This window comes from Myotis davidii, unplaced genomic scaffold (genome assembly GCF_000327345.1).
Source record: "Myotis davidii unplaced genomic scaffold, ASM32734v1 scaffold268, whole genome shotgun sequence".
NCBI lineage: Eukaryota > Metazoa > Chordata > Mammalia > Chiroptera > Vespertilionidae > Myotis > Myotis davidii.
In genome coordinates, this window is record NW_006383015.1 from 2,586,903 (window position 1) to 2,604,482 (window position 17,580).

At 37.5% G+C, this 17,580-nt stretch overlaps 1 protein-coding gene across 1 annotated transcript in view; it reads left to right on the forward strand.

The window, feature by feature from the left end:
• The window catches only part of ABCA12 (ATP binding cassette subfamily A member 12), a 171,552-nt gene that overhangs the window by 127,695 nt on the left and 26,277 nt on the right, over window positions 1-17,580 (forward strand). The window contains exons 28-37 of the mRNA XM_006778960.2: window positions 1,645-1,863; window positions 3,096-3,292; window positions 3,954-4,114; window positions 5,660-5,896; window positions 6,222-6,372; window positions 9,211-9,463; window positions 10,073-10,159; window positions 10,938-11,031; window positions 14,557-14,684; window positions 16,536-16,623. Of these exons, the coding sequence (XP_006779023.1) occupies window positions 1,645-1,863; window positions 3,096-3,292; window positions 3,954-4,114; window positions 5,660-5,896; window positions 6,222-6,372; window positions 9,211-9,463; window positions 10,073-10,159; window positions 10,938-11,031; window positions 14,557-14,684; window positions 16,536-16,623 (1,615 nt within the window). The remainder of the gene's footprint in view (window positions 1-1,644; window positions 1,864-3,095; window positions 3,293-3,953; window positions 4,115-5,659; window positions 5,897-6,221; window positions 6,373-9,210; window positions 9,464-10,072; window positions 10,160-10,937; window positions 11,032-14,556; window positions 14,685-16,535; window positions 16,624-17,580) is intronic.

A 17,580-nucleotide genomic window follows, 5' to 3' on the forward strand; every position in this document is an offset into this window, starting at 1 on the left:
TTTTGTTTGCTATTCACCTCCCATGCTCCATATTGCTTAGCCAGGCATCAGCTCTAAGATGCTGTGGGCGCTTTAGCACTTATTTGAGAAAAAGTGTCAGTGCCTGGATATCCTATTTAGTATCATCATGAGTAAATTCAGTGACTGCCAAAGCATATTCAAATTAATTTACTGTGTAAATAAAAGGGGACGAAGGAAGGTCATGAAACGAGTGAACCTGCAGCCATGTTACATGACCTGTTTAAATTCAGAGTTGCCTTTCTCATTTGAATAGAATGCATAAAAGGCAAGATTTCTAACAGGCAATAGAAGCCAATGAAAAAAGGAGATAGAGAGGCTTTCGAAGAGGTTGTCATTTTAACCAAGAAAGTTACCATCTTACTCTTCTGAATATGAAGCTTTAATATAAAGAATGAAATATATTATATGTGTGTTTTTTATCTTTATTGTTGAAAGTATTTCCCCCTTGTATATGTCCCCTTGTTCCACCCATTGACCCCACCCCAGGCCTTCACCACCCTATTGTCTGTGTCCATGAGTTATGCATATATGAATACAAGTTCTGTGTTTGATCTCTTCCCACTCACTCCCCTCCCTGCCTTCCTTCTGAGGGTCGACAGTCTATCCCATGCTTCTATGTCTCTGTGTTTTAATGTTTTTATGGGAAGGGTTGCTTATTGTATTGATCCCCTATGTAATCCACATTAGTCACTGAAGTTCTTAGCATTAGTTAGGTACTGACACAGAGTGGTGAGAAAACAGATCCTTTCCCTAACCTCATGAGCTTACATTTTAGTGAAGAAAATAATTATTAAATAATTTCCCAACTCACTCACCATCTAAAAGATGACAAGAAATGGTCTAGGTGAGAATATTCTGGTCACAGAGTAGAGAAAGGGACTGGAGATGGCCAGAGAAGATGCAAGGAGTGGAGTTAGAAGCCTACAGTGGCAGTAGGCAAGTGGTGATGGGGGTTTGCACTGTGGTGGTGGCTGGAAAAATGGAAAGATGATGGTGGAGTTATGAGACTAAGATAGGAGAAGGATGCCAAAAACACTGGGTCTGAGGCTTATGCAGCCATGGTATGCAAGCATTGTATGATGAAGGGGGTAATATCACTTAAGGTATGGGTTTGAGTTCAAAGATTGTAAGTCCAGGTTTAAGCAAGTTGAATTAGAGGACCCTGGAAGATATCTCCTGTTGAATTTATCAAGCAAGCCTAAAACTGAGTGATGAGATCTGGGCTAGAGATCCAAATTTGAGACTAATAGCCTACCTACAGCTACTATCTGATGCCAGGGAAGTACACAAGTTTGCTGAAGGAGAGAGGGGACTGCAATTAAAAAGTCCAACAATTTCTGTCATTATTACACCTACACCACCACCACCACCACCACCACCATTTTCATCGTCATCATTATGCAGTATTTATGTAATACTCTTAATTATTAAAAGCTTAAAAGTATTATTGTTTTTTTCCCATTTAATACCATTTTCTTTCATAGTTTGACCTTATTTAAGGAGATAGACTATTAACTTTTTTTTTCTTTTTTTTCTTTTTTGCTAACAACTGAGATGTATTTGTTTCTAAAATCTAGCTTCAATGCTTGGCTTACACCTGCTTTATCGTTTCTTTATTTCCAGCTCCATGTTGACTGGGCTGTTTGGGACCTCAGCAGGTACCATCTTTGTTGACGGGAAAGATATCAAAAAGGACCTGCACAACGTGCGGAAGAGCATGGGCGTCTGCATGCAGCATGACGTCCTGTTCAGTTACCTCACCACCAAGGAGCACCTGCTCCTATATGGCTCCATCAAAGTTCCCCACTGGACCAAAAAGCAGCTGCACGAGGAAGTGAAAAGGTCAGTGACAGCAGAAATGAGAATGTGTGTGGGTAACTCTTCTCCAAAAGAAGTCAAGCTGTGGTGATAATACCAACAGGGAACATTTCCTCGCAAACCAGTTGAGTTTTAGATTTGTTTGTGTTTTATTTTGTTTTTACTCCTCTGGTATCAAATACATTTAATGCCATCTACAAGTATTGTTTAAATGTCTTCAACTCTGGCTCCCATATTGCCCCAAACCCTCTGTTTCTAATCTCCATGACTGCCATGCTGATCCAAGCCTCCTAACTCGACCCCCAGCTTTTGCCCTCCATTATACAGTCTATTCTTCAAAGAGCAACATGGAGACCTGTGTAAACTACAGGTCAGAGCATGCCATCCCTGAGGCCCTACTTGACCTGTTTCCAGTCTCACTTCTGATTCATTTTTTTCTGTTCTCCCAACATTTACTCTGCTCTTGGCATGCTAGCCCAGTTGCACACTTGCTATTCCCTCTACTTAAAGCAACTTTTCCAAAACATCTATTTGACTTACTCCTCCACTCTCCTGGTCGTTGGCAAAATGTCACCTTCTGAAGAGACTTCCATATATAATGTAAGTGCCTAAAACGTCATGCCCGTGGCACTATTATATCGTGTACCTTCATTCATTCATTCATTATTTATTTAAAATAGATTTTTATTGATTTTAGAAAGGAAGGGAGAGGGAGAAAAAAATAGAAACATCAATGATGAGAGAGAATCATTGACTGGCTGCTTCCTGCACACCCCCTACTGTGACTTCCTGGTTCATAGATCAGTGCTCATCCACTGAACCACATCAGTGAGGCTACATTTTATTGCCTTTATCACCACCTAGAATATTGCATACTTACTTGGAAATATGTTTATTATGAGACACACAGAAATAATATCTTTATGAGTAGGAACATTATCTGCTTACTGCTTTTCCACTTGTACCTAAAACACAGTCTGGCTTCAAAAAGTAAAACTCTATAAATATTTGTCAAATGAATGAATAGAATAATGAACCACATATTCCTTTGTGTTGTTTCCTGAACATTAATTTTATACCTTCAACTAGATGATAAATAATAGAAAATTATGTCATGAATTTTCAATAGTTTATTGCACCTTGCTGTCATATAATGGTTGTTTAGTGAATATTTATCATTTAGGGTACTTATTAAATTTTTGCAATATTCTAATGCTCTATCTGTCAAAAATAACCACCATACTTTCTTTTTGAAGGACTTTAAAAGATACTGGACTGTATAGTCATCGTCATAAGAGAGTTGGAACATTGTCAGGAGGCATGAAGAGGAAGTTATCCATATCCATAGCTCTCATTGGTGGATCAAGGGTGGTCATTTTGGATGAACCGTCCACTGGAGTTGACCCATGTTCTCGCCGAAGTATATGGGATGTCATATCCAAGAACAAAACTGGTATGAGTACCTTCTTATAACTTCTCCACCCAACAGTCATAGGTTTGCTCTCTGGGATACACACAAAGAAACTGAAGCCTTTTTCTGTTTATAATCATCTTCACTAAGAATCCCACACGGGCTCTTCCTTTTCCCAAGTCTTCTCTTTTCCCAGCTAAATTTCTGGGACAGTGAGTTAATATTAATGCAGTGCCCACTGTGAGTTAAGCACTTAACTGGCCTTTTTGAGAGCATAGAAATCCAATAGAAGTTCCAAATTCTGCCTAGAGGAGCTTAGAATCTAATTAGAGAGACCAAACATACACAAATGAAGATAAACTGAAAACAGACTAAATAAGTGCAGGATGTGAAGCAAAGAGCAATCAGAGTAGAGAGGATTAATCAGAGAGGAATATTCAAAAAGTCTTTAAAATGACTGCTTCATAATGATGAAAGGAAGGGGGAGAAGGGAGGGTGGGAAAGGGAGAGAGACCCCTAAATACTTAGGAATACTTCTTCTGAATTTCTCTTTATTCCTTTTGGAAGCTCCTTCTGTTAGTTTTCCTGTTAGCTCATAAAATGTGAGTCTTTTCATAAATCACAGGATGGACCAGTGCTAACTCTATATATCTTAGAACCGTATTTTCATTTTTCATTCTTGGTTCCCCTCTGTGTTTTCAAGCCAGAACAATCATCCTGTCGACGCACCACTTGGATGAGGCCGAAGTGCTGAGCGACCGCATTGCCTTCCTGGAGATGGGGGGGCTCCGCTGCTGCGGGTCACCCTTCTACCTCAAGGAGGCATTTGGGGACGGGTACCACCTCACGCTCACCAAGAAAAAGGTCTGTGGGAGGGAAAATACACCTTATTATGGGGTCATGACTGAATTTTGTATGAAACCGGCAGAATCTCTCCAACTTTATTCCTTGCTAAAATTCACTATACATATGTTAGATTCATGTTTTTCAAACTTGAGGAAGCATCAGCACACCTGGAGGTCTTGGTAAACCCAGACTTCTAGCCCCACCCCAAGAGTTTCAGATTCCATAGGTCTGGGATAAGGCTCCAGATTTACTACCTTTCTTACTGGGTCCTGGATGATGCTGATGCTACTTGTCTGGAATTACAGTGGGAACCATTGTGCTAGGTAAAGAAAGACTTATTTCCTCAGGTAACTGATGAGGGATCAGCCTTTCATTTTCCCCAGCACTTCATCCTGTAAGGCTAACAGATAGATTTTTCTACTCTATCCAAAGCAAATTATTATACTTTGTTAGTACAGTTTTGGTAACATTATTATATTTAAAATCTTTTTTTCTTGAAATATTAATATTTATTGCATGCAACATTATTATATTTAAAATCATTTTTCTTGAAATATTAATGTGTATTTCATGTAAATTGCTAATTATTTTGTATCTACAATCTGGTAATAGATTTTTTTATAATATAAAAAACAAAAATTGAAAAAAAGCAAATTAAGAGGATATGGCATCATATATTTAATTTCTGGTCAGTACTCCTCAAGTGGCAATGTGGAGACCAACTCAGGCAGACAGTTGGTACTTTTCTTGTACATCTTTGAAAACCAAAAATACTAAGGATCCCTGTACTGCCTAACATAGCATATGATTTATCAAATTGTGCAAGATGTATATGACATCAGTCAGGTTTTGACCACTGTCATTTATTTGTCTAATTATCCTGATGTGACTTTCATAATATAAAAAGTAGTTTACTGTTATATTCATTAATGCATTCAAATTTTTTCGTATTGTGTGTGTTATGTCTTATTATGTGCTCCGGACACTGTTCTAGGCATTGAGGATCTTGTAGATTAAAATCGCTGCCCTCATGGAGTTTATATTCTAATGGAGTATGGGGAATTTAGCTGATACAGTTAATAAATATTATTATTTAATTTATTAGCAGGTGATAAATGCTATGGGTAGAAATAAAGCAGAGAAGGGAACAAGGAATGCTTCAATGATGCCATTTTAAGTAGAGTAGTAAGAGAAGGAGTCTCTGAGAAGGTGACATTTGGGCCAAGAGTTGGAGCTAGGGAGAGAATGAGCCATGTCACACAGTCTGGGGGCAAGGAAGCAATTGTAAAGGCTCTGAGGAAGGGCTGCACCTGAGCCTGAAAAACTATCACCCAGAAAAGAGACTGTGGTTTCACGTGATGCAGAGGATGGAGAAGAGGTTGGAGAAGAGATGGTGAGGTGCGAGAATGGAGCCAGAATAGTTATTTGCATACAATTATAGGGACCCCTGGTGGGACAGGGACCCCTAGGGGTGGACAAAAAGAATGCACCACCCTCTGATTAGGGCCCTTGGACACTACATGTAAAGACAAGGGAGTATTTAACTGCTGTTTTTGTCTCTAGAGTCCAAATCTAAATGCAAGTGCAATATGTGACACGATGGCTGTGACAGCAATGATCCGGTCACACCTCCCTGAAGCCTACTTGAAGGAGGACATCGGGGGAGAGCTTGTTTACGTCCTTCCTCCATTTAGCACCAAAGTCTCAGGGGCCTACCTGTCACTCCTAAGAGCGCTGGACGACGGCATGGGTGACCTCAACATCGGGTGCTATGGCATTTCAGATACCACCGTGGAGGAGGTACATCCGGGCATTTCTTACAGCTGATATAACTTGCTGTATTCTTAAAATAATATGGTTTTTTTTAAAGAAAAAATTTTAAAATTAACATGTCATAAAATCTTAAAATTATCTCAATATAATTCTTTTGTAAGACTGACTTCTAAAAAAACACATGTTGCTCCAATTAGAGAATACCTATCTTTTACATACAAATATGTTCAATTAAAGTCACACTTATTTGTCTCAATTAACATGATAAAAATTCAAAATCAAAATTGAGCCTAGAAACTAGAAAAGATATGCATATTTTATGTTAACAAAGTGCTCTGTCTTTTCTTTCCAGGTCTTTCTGAACTTGACTAAAGAGTCGCACAAACCCAGTAACATGAGTCTTGAGCACTTAACACAAAAGAAGATTGGAAATTCCAGTACCAATGGCATCTCAACTCCTGATGATTTATCTGTGAGCAGCAGCAACTTCACAGACAGAGATGGTATGAATCTAATCACACATTTTGCTTAATGTCAGTAAATGACATAAATGAGAAAGTCACATGACAGATTTTAAATTTTAAAAAATCAACTTTAATTTTTTTTCTAAATTAAAAAAGATGAAAGAAATATTAGCTTTCTCTTTTTAACATAAAAACATGTTTATTTAACCAAATCAAACTCTCTAAAAATGTTTTGAAGAATGTGAAAGAATTTTCTTGTTAGGGCAGGGATGAGTATTTCTCCACCCACCAGTAGTCATTTTTAAGATGTAATTTACTACAATCTCAGATTTGTGTTCAACAAGTTAAAATCCTTCTTGTAACTCGTGCTATTCCACAATTAACAAAGTTACATTCACTGACTATTATTAGACACTAGAGGCCTGGTGCACGAATTCATGCATGGGTGGGGTCCCTCGGCCTGGCCATTGATCAGGGCGGATAGGGGCCCGTCTAGCCCAGTCCCGATGGCGGCCAATTGGGGCCAGCCAGCCAGGGAGAGGGACCACGGGAGGTTGGCGGACCACGGGAGGTTGGCTGGCCGCCGGAGGTTGGCTATGGGAGCACACTGACCACCAGGGGGCAGCTCCTGTGTTAAGCTTCTGCCCCCAATGGTCAGTGCGCGACATAGTGACAGGTCAACTAGTCGTTCAGTAGACCAGTCATAATGGTCGCTTAAGCTTTTATATGTAATTTTTAAAAGTTAAAAATATAGTCATCACTCCTTATGGAACTCATTGGAAAACATGTCTAACCTTCTCACCTCTGAACAATTCAGGTGCTGAGAAAATTCAGGCTCTGAGAAATGCTTTTGGACGAGGGTCTCTGAACTGATGAGGTTGGACCTAATGGCTCTGACTCTAAAATAAGAGGTCCCTCCTCCATGTTTTTCACACAATATACATTTGAAAAATTGTGTTTCTTGACATGACTTTGAGGAATTGAGCTCTTTTGAAAATAACTTTTATTCTGTTATTCTCTTTCTGACAGTTAATTTATTCCTTTGGAAACACTATTTTTTTAAGGAAGCATATAGTAAAATGATGTATAAATTATGGAGTAGTCATTTCAATAGTTTGCTGAAATTTATAAAAGTCTCTAGGAACAGAACTTTTCATTAAACATTTGCCTAGCTTCAAAACTCAGAAAAGGCAATCTCTAATGTTTGTATAATTCTGGAACTTGGGAGTCTCATTTGTCCTCCGCCATCTTCCCCATTTATCATCTTTTGGGGAAAGAGCTGTCGAATCCATGGAGTTGAGGACTTTGAAGGTGGTCAATTGCTTCAGGAAGTACATGTTCTGTATTTGTCTCATAATTTGGAACTATTCTTCAGTCAAAATGTACCCATCATTGACATTATCTTTTAGAAAGCTCTGTTTGATCCACCTGTAAGCCATTCTTATGAAACAGAATTTTCTTAAGAAACAGAAAAGCATACTAATTAACTTAATATATTCAGCTCCTTCTGCAATTTCCCTTTGCAGAGATACGACTTTTCATTTAAACTTGTTCACTCTGTTTAATTGGAGTTCATTTTAAATTAAGCAGCTTTGTATTTGTCCTTATCTGCTAAATGAAGATCATGATTTTTTGTGCTGCATAATTTATGATGAAGAATTTAAAATAGCCACAGAGTAGATACTGTCAACTTATCACATGCTTGCTTGGCGGCAGGCCTGAGGAGAGAATGTTATATTTGAACCTAATTTTAGGGGGTGCTGCTGAGATTATCAGTTGCAAGAGCACTAAGGAGGAAACAGTTTATGGCCTCCACAGTTGCTCTGACTCTTAGAAGCCATGGAATTTTCCTCAACACCTGAAGAGCATTTTGGAGAGCAAGAGGGTAGACATTTTGCCTAATAAGCTCATTTTTGGGACTCTAGTGGTAATAATGGAGTTCTGAAATGCCATAAAAGTACACCAAATTTCTAAAGAGAATGTAATGAATAAGTGTTTGAACTAGAATTATACTTTGGAGGAGGCATTTTCCTTTCCCCATGTATAAGGTGAATTCATTGGACTTCACATTAAGAATGAAAGACAATAAAATAAAATGTACTATAGCCCTAGCTGGTTTGGCTCAGTGGATAGAATGTTGGCCTGTGGACTGAAGGGTCCTGGGTTCAATTCCCATCAAGGCATATGCCTGCGTTTTGGGTTCAATCCCCAATAGGGGACATGCAAGAGACAGTTGATCAATATTTCTCTCTCATCATTGATGTTTTTCTCTCTCTCTCCCTCTTCCTTTCTCTCTGAAGTCAATAAAAATGTATTAAGAATATATACTGTAGGTATAAGCCATGCAAAAAATAATAAGTAACAAATATTCTTATTCCAAAAAAAGAAAAGAATGAGAGAGAGTGAGACTTATAATGACTAAGTTTCCCACAGTAGGAATGAGTTCTTAGACTACATTGATATTCTGGTTTCCATTTATCTTATTTGAATTCAGTGTCTTGTTAGAAATTATCTCTCTGATATTAGTAATTAGTCATACATACTGAACCCTCATGGAGACTGAAGATTGGGGACAATGTTCATTTATAAACTTCTATATGTCTCTTTGATGTACAAAACTACAATGTACATGACTAACAATATATTTTGTATAGTGATTTGTAATTTTCAAAACACTTTTACATGAAGCTCTATGAGATGGAGGGGTTCAACCCAAAGGTGATAAATAAAGAGCTGAACCTAAAATCCAAATCTTTAAAATATAAGGTTTTCCCACCATATCACATTATATCATCTATCCGTAGTTTTTGGAGTAACTTTATTATTTGATGTATTAGGACTTTCCAGAACCAACTGAAATCTCTTTTTCTTAATCAGACAAAATCCTGACATCAGGAGAGAGACTGGATGGTTTTGGACTGTTACTGAAGAAGATAATGGCTATCCTCATTAAGAGGTTCCACCACACCCGCAGGAACTGGAAAGGTTTCGTTGCCCAGGTCATCCTCCCCATCGTCTTCGTCACCACTGCCATGGGCCTCGGCACACTGAAAAATTCCAGTAACAGTTATCCTGAGATCCAGATCTCCCCATCTCTCTATGGTACCTCTGAACAGACAGCTTTCTACGCGTAAGTTTCCTTTCTTTACCTAAAAAGATATTTCCATCTTGCTTCTAGAAGTACAGTTGTGCCTGAATGAATGGGATGAATTACTGAAGAATACGAACTTAGGAGCGACAGTACCTAATTCTGTCAAAGGATGGGACAGTTTGATTTATTGTGACATGATATTGCCAACAAATAACTTTGAAGCATTTTTGTGTTTGCCTAAAAATAAAGTATTAGTAGATCTTTATTTTTAAAGACTAGACTTCAATCAAGAGAGTCAGGTTAGGTATGGCTTCCCAATCTATTATAATATATCGCAAGTAACTCTTTCTTGGTCTCACAAATTGAAAAATAATGTTAGAATTCTGTATCATAGAGTGTTGTAGATACAATATGTGATCAGTAAACGTCTATGACAATCAAGAGAATAACAAGCAGCCAAATAGAGATGTGTGTTTATCTTTTTCTGTGATACTTTCCCCCCCCCCCGTGATTAAGTCTTTCTTAGATATTTAAGACAGCAGTCCATAGAGAGACTATTTCATTTTCTCAAATTATTCATGAGCATGAGGTTAACATGGGAGACAAGTGAAGGAGTCATGAATTTGTTTCTATCTTTTTGTGTTGCAGGAATTCTAACCCAAGCACAGCAGCCCTGGTCTCAGCAATGTGGACCTTCCCTGGCATCGACAACATGTGTTTGAACTCCAGTGATATGTGAGTGCCTCTTGTTCTTTTTTCAATGTTCTACTTGGTGTGCGTGCATGTATATGAGGGTGTGTGGACAAGTGGGTGTGTATTATTTGGCTGGAGGAGGGTAGTACACTGATAGAAATGTGTTTAATGGATATTATCTATCTCCTTTAGTTCATTCCCTGGCTGTGCTGTAAAATAATGAACAGTAGATGCTTTATGACTTATAAAGTTCTTTTGTGTACAGGTTTTCATTTAACAATCACTACAGTCCTGTGAAGTATTAATCCCATTTTTAAGATGAAGAAACTGAGGCTCCTAGGGACTAAGATTCTTGTATAAAGAAATTGAGGTAGAAAGTTGTATAGCTAAAGCTGAGGCCCAAGTCTTGACTCCAATTCCCATGCTTTTGCACTATGTAGTGTTGCTTATTCAGACTTTTAAGATAGTACACAACACATGTAAGCCTGACATTAATGCATCATTTTGCTAAAGTATCCCCTTCCTGTCAGAGGAAAGATTGGAAAGAACCAAGACAAGAAAGGGGTCAAAAAAACACTTCCTGCCTTATTAAGACAATTCTGTGAGCTTTGGTTTTAATGCTGCTTAATTACTAAGTGCTCTCCATCAACTCCCCCAAAATGTTAGATTACTTGAAAATGGTAGTGCAATGTACATCCAAGTAATAAAAAATCAGTAAGCTGTACAGGACCTGAATTCAATAACTAACACTCTCTCCTATGCTCATGCATAAATATGAGAACACACACATACCTCATTTCAATATCAATTTCACTTGCAGAAGCTGTTTAGAAAAAGACAGTCTGGGAAAATGGAACAGCAGTGGAGAACGTATCAGTAACTTTGGAGTTTGCTCTTGCTCGGAAAATGTCCAGGTAAGATGAAATTCTTAGTGAAGTAGGAAAAAAGAAAAGAATAAATATCAAAATTTGAAAGATATATCTAGGTTACCAAAGAGTCAGTATAATTTCATTTTATGGAAGCGAGTAGCTCAGAGATGTGGACCTGGGCAGCTCAAAAATATTGGCTTTGAACTTCAGGTCACCGTTGTAAATCCATCTCAGGACAAATTTCCAAGGGTAGGTAATTCTATGATGGTCTTCATGGAAACTAACCGAAGATGAATTTTTGGGTTCAGTTCAGTTCTAACCAGAAAGCTCTATATTTCATACAACACAATGGCACCATAACTGTCATATTTGAAAACACAGCAAGACTGCCACCGGAGTGGTCAGCTGGGAAGTCAGTAATGTGGAAGTCCAAAACAGAGCTCCTTTGCCTCTAAGCAACACCTCCAGAATGCAAGAAAAATCATGTCCTGAAATAAATAGGAAAGATTGTCCAATTATCACTTACCCTATCTCTATGCTATGGATACACACCTTAGGCCTATCCATTCGATAAGCTTTTAAGAAAACCAAATTCACTGGGGAAATTAAAGATGGCTGAAGAAGAGAGATCACTATTAGTCTCTGAGAGTCACTATGTTATCAGCTTACTTCCCCATGGGGAAGAATCTAGCAATATTCTCTACAAAGTGTCATAGGATTGTACCCTGAACTGTCTTTGTAAAAGATGTTAGAATGAAAATGTTTCCAGTAAATGCAACCCGTTTTTGTGTTTTCATGCAAGACAATCACTAACAGGAAAAGCTGGGGTTCAATGGGCATCTTTTGGGATCCTTGCATATTTAAATATTAGCCTTACCCAGTACTAAAAAGTTTCCTAATCCTGTCTCTAATCTTTCTAATGTGGAAGTCCATGTGTGGTACTAGCCTCAAGGTGTGAGACATTGTATGAAGGGATGGAAGAAAAACTGGAAAAGTTCTAGGTTTTCCAAAACTACAGTTCAAGGTAGTAAAACATGGGCAGCTTCAATGAAAAGTAAATAGGAAGTACAGAAAGCTACAAGCATAAAAATAAGTGATTAAAACTTAGTTCTGAGATTGGTTAATAGTCATGTACCAAAGCACTTAAACAAATGTGTGATTATAATGTAAGGTGTTAACAATGGGCAGACTGGGTGAAGGGTCTGCAGGGACCCAGTAATATATATACTTTTCATTTTGGAATAATTTTATATTTATACTAGAGGCCCTGTGCATGAATTCATGCATCAGTGGAGTCCCTCAGCCTGGCCTGTGGAATCAGGCCAAAACTGGCTCTCCAACATTCCACGAGGGGTCCTGGATTGTGAGAGGGCGCAAGCCAGACTGGGGGACCCCACTGGTGCATGAACGGGGCCGGGGAGGGATGCAGGAGGTTGGCTAGCCTGGGAGGGACCATAAGAGGGCTCCAGGGCATGTCTCGATTGGCTGGAGGCCAGCAGCAAGCTAACCTACCAGTTGGAGCATCTGCCCCCTGGTGGTCAGTGCACTTCATAGCGAGCGGTTGAGCAACCTTAGCATATCATTAGCATATTACACTTTGATTGGTTGAACAGCCGACTGGACAACTGGACACTTAGCATATTAGGCTTTTATTATATAAGATGTATAAATATTAGATTTATACTTATAGGAAATTATTTTAGATTTTGATTTAGATATATGTAAAATTGAGCTCTGACACCTAAGTTTGGTACCTTAAAACTAATATAACTCAAACTTTTGTTTTTTAATTCTCACCCAAGGACATCCTTTTTTATTGATTTTAGAGGGATGGGGAGAGAGAAAGAGAGTGAGAGAGAGGTGAGAGAGAAACATCAATTGGTTGTTCCTGACCAGGAATTGAACCCACAGCCATTCAGGTAAATGCCCTGAATGGGAATTTAATCACAACCTTTTGGTGTTTGAGATGATGCTCCAACCCACTGAGCAACCTGGCCAGGACAATAACTCAAACTTTTCATCCACTTCTCTTAGACCCTGAGAACATAAGTCTGGTAATGTTATCTTTTCAATTTGGGGCAAACATTTTTTTCTTCCCTGTAAATTATTGAGGGAATTTTTAGTCATCTTAGTGTTCAGTATTGTTCTCCAAATATACCAAGCTTGTCAGGACAGTAAAAGAAAAATCACTCATTAATTGTGTTATTTTTTTTTACTTCAAGTGAACCCTAAATTCAAGTATAAGCTCTCTCCATATAATAACTATTTGTTCTAATTTCTTGGCCTAGGCAAGATGCCTTCCTTTTCAAAGCTCTTTAAAGTCAGGGAGCAGTCAATTAATATTTGACAAAGGAAGTAAGAGCATACAATGGAGTCAAGACAGTCTCTTCAATAAATGGTGCTGGGAAATTTGCTCAGCTACATGTAAAAAAATGAAACTAGAACACTAACTTACACCATACACAAAAATAAACTCAAAATGGATAAAGGACTTAAATGTAAGAGGGGAAACCATAAAAATGTTAGAAGACTCCATAGGCAGCAAAATATCAGACATATGTCGTAGCAATATCTTCACCGATATAGCTCCTAGGCCAATAGAGACTAAAGAGAAAATAAACAAATGGGACTACATCAAAATAAAAAGCTTCTGCACAGCAAAAGAAACCATCACCAAAACAACAAGAAAGCCCATTGCATGGGAGAACATATTTGCCAATGCTATTTCAGATAAGGGTTTAATCTCCAAAATTTACAGAGAACTCATACAATTTAACAAAAGGAAGATAAACAATCCAATCAAAAAATGGGCAAAGAATCTAAATAGACACGTTTCAAAAGAGGACAAATAGAAGGCTGAGAGATATATGAAAACATGCTCCAAGTCACTAATCACCAGAGAGATGCAAATCAAAACAACAATGAGGTACCATCTCACACCTGTCAGAATAGCTATCATCAACAAATCAACAAATGACAAGTGCTGGTGAGGATGTGGAGTAAAAGGAACCCTCTTGCACTGCTGGTGGACTGGTGCAGACTGGTGCAGCCACTGTGGAAGATAGTATGGAGTATCCTCAAAAAGTTAAAAATGAACTCCCATTTGAATCAGTAATCCCACTTCTAGGACTATATCCCAAGAAACCAGAAACACCAATCAGAAAGGATATATGAACCCCTATGTTCATAGCAGCACAATTCACCATATGGGGTTAGAGATCAACGAAAAGACTTGTATGCATGCATATTAGCATGACCAATGGACACAGACACCGAGGTGGTGGGGGCTTGCCCTCAAGGGTGGGCGTGACTGGGGCGGGTCAATTGGGGGAAAAAGGGGGCATATGTAATACTTTAAACAATTTAAAAAAAGGAAACAGGTAAAATTACATGCAATAAATATAAAAGGTAGTTTTAAAAATTAAAAAAAAAATAAAGTCAGGGAGCAGAGGTCACACTCCACCAACTGCAATAATAGACAGGTGATGAGACTGAAGGTCCTTGACATTGTCTATTTGATTTGCACTGCACTGGCCAGAAAAGAACTTAACTTTTAGCTTTATTTTTCAGGAATGTCCTAAGTTTAACTACTCTCCACCTCACAGAAGAACTTATTCTTCCCAAGTAATTTATGACCTCACTGGGCACCGCTTGGAAAATTATCTTATATCAACTGCTAATGAGTTTATGCAAAAAAGGTAAAAATACTCTGTTTATAACATTTAATTGAGCATATCTTGCCTTTTAATTTTAATGGTAATTGCCTTCTGAATTTGAGGCAATGGATGCACATGTCTATTGATTATTTACATAGTTAAATATCTGCTTTATCTAAACAGCTTTATGTATTAATATTTAAGTAATGACTCTAAATTAGGATCCATTTAAGCAAATTAAAAAGCATTGATTTTTTTTTTCGGCCTCAAACATGTATTGTAAAATTTACACACTTTTTTTCCTTGAAGCAAAAGAGAAGTTATTGACTGGTTATGCCAACTTGGAGAATTTTAAGGCATTGTTTCCCATGACAAATGGCCTTAGTTTCAATATGCATATCTCTGCATGCAGATAAGATGTGCACATGTGTAGCAAGGTCCCTGGACAAATACCTAAGTCACTGAAGCATTTTCTATGAATGTAAGACTGGTAGGCTTACATTTGCAAAAACGTGGAGAGGCCTGGAGGACACTAAACTAAATGAAATGAGCCACACACAGAAAGACAAATGCTGCGTGATTTCACTTATATGTGAAATCTAAAATAGTCAGACTCGTAGAGGTAGAGAATAGAATGGCGGTTGCCAGAGTTTGGTGAGAGGAGGGGATAGGAGATGCTGCTCAAGGATATAACAGTGTCAAGGTGAATAGATTCTGGACATCTAATGGACAGCGGTGTGACAAGGTTAACAATACTGTATTGTATATTTGAAATTTGCTAAGAGGATAGACCTTAAGAGTACTCAGTACATATTCACACAACACACACCAAGAAAATGGTAACTATGTGAGGTGATGGATATATTAGCTTGATTGTGGTGATTATTTCACAATGTATACATCTATCAAAATCTCAAGTTGTACACCTTAAATACATATAATTTTTATTTGTCACTAAACCTCAGTAAAGCTAGGGATGTGGGAGTTGGTAGGCTTGCAATAGCTACTATTTTTTCCTCTTTTCCATTTATCCCACTTTTATTTCTCAATTTACATAAAAGACTAATATTAGCTCTAAAATAATCCTTCCAAAATTTTTCTGGTCAGACATACATGTAAATATTGTCAACAAAATTGGGTTGATTATTAAAAAACTGTTCTAAAACCTATTTTTTTTAAAAGTGAACAATACACTACAGTGTTCTTTACATTCCAAAACTATAGTGCTATGACCACATTTAGGATGACAGCCACAAGATTATTCCAGCATGACTGCATTATTACTTATTTAACTCAACCCCTATTGGGACATTTAAACTAATCTATTATTTAAATTACTACTTGGGTTTTTTAAAATCCACTTTTTATTTTTAAGAGACCATGAACTGATGGGGAGTTATATAATCATAACTCACCTTCAAATATCCAGGAAGAAAAAACATACAGCAGTGGGGGACAAGCTAAGGGAAAAAGTTGGGAGAATAGAAGAAATGGAGTCACTTGAAAGAAGTTAAAAACTGATGCTATATCAGTGTAGTGTTTGGTTTATAACAAAACTTATCTAAAAAAGGATATTTAATCCCTAAAGTCTCATGTGATGGTGCAAACCTGGTTATGTTGGAGGAATTGGTTAGATTATGTCATTGGTTTTCAGAATGATTACTACACATTTGCTATTGTTTAGGACTTTTTATTTCTAGCTATAATCTACATTTTAGACTAAAATATGATAAAACAAATCAATGAAAATGTAAAATATTTATCAGGCAGTATTTATTTTATACCATAAATGTGTTCCTAATGGAAAGAAAAGATTGAGATCTTAAACATTTTAGATCTATTTATGACTATTTGCTCCATTAAAACAAATATAAATTTTATTATTTGATACAGATATGGAGGTTGGAGTTTTGGGCTGCCTTTGACTAATGACCTTCGTTTCGATGTAACAGCAGTTCCTGCCAATAGAACACTTGCCAAGGTAAATTATAAAGTTTCTGTGGGATGTCATAGAAATGATAATGTGAACTTGAAATGTTCAAACATTTCCATGAGGTAAAAACAAAACATGGGTGTAATCCATTTGAAAAGCAGTTTGGGGTAATACGTACCCCATAGCACAGTGATTTCAATCCTGTGTATTTACTCCAGGGAAACACGTACACATAAGTACCAGGACACACACACACACACACACACACACACACACACACACACTAGTGTTTCTCATTTGAGCCCAAAACACAATTCCAAGTGTCCATATACAGTAGAATACACAAATAAATTACTATGTATTTATTCAATGGACCTTTTAGCAATGGAAATGAAAAAAAAACAGTGTTATATAATACACAGGCTAAATCTCCCAAACATTATTAATAAGCAGAAGAAAAGACAAAAAGGAATACACAACTATAATTGCATTCACTGTAGACGTCGAGAATCGGCAACCCCCATCCATTGTTTAGGGGTGAGAGAATTATGATTTGGAAGGAAAAAGAGGGTCAGGGAGAAGTTATTCTGGGTGCTGTGAGTTTTGTTTCTCAGCCTGAGTGATGGATCAATGTGTGTACTTCCTTTATCATTTTTTGTTAAACCATACATTAATGTTCTATTTATACTTTGTTGTGTTGTGTCATATTTATCTAGCCTTGTTTCTTAAAGAACATGGACAGTTAACAGAATTTGATGGAGATTTAAAAAATCCTATTGGCTCTTTTTTCTACATACCTATGTTTTGAAACAAGCACGAGTCACAGGATCACACACCTATGATCAGACTTACTATCAATAGTAGTCTTAGAGAGTTTCAGTTGCCCTTCCCATATTTCTCTTTAGGTTGTAAGAGACATATACAAACTTGGGGAAGTGAAGAACTAACATTCATTTAGATATTGTTATAAACCAAGCACTAGCATCACCTGTTACACAAGCTACC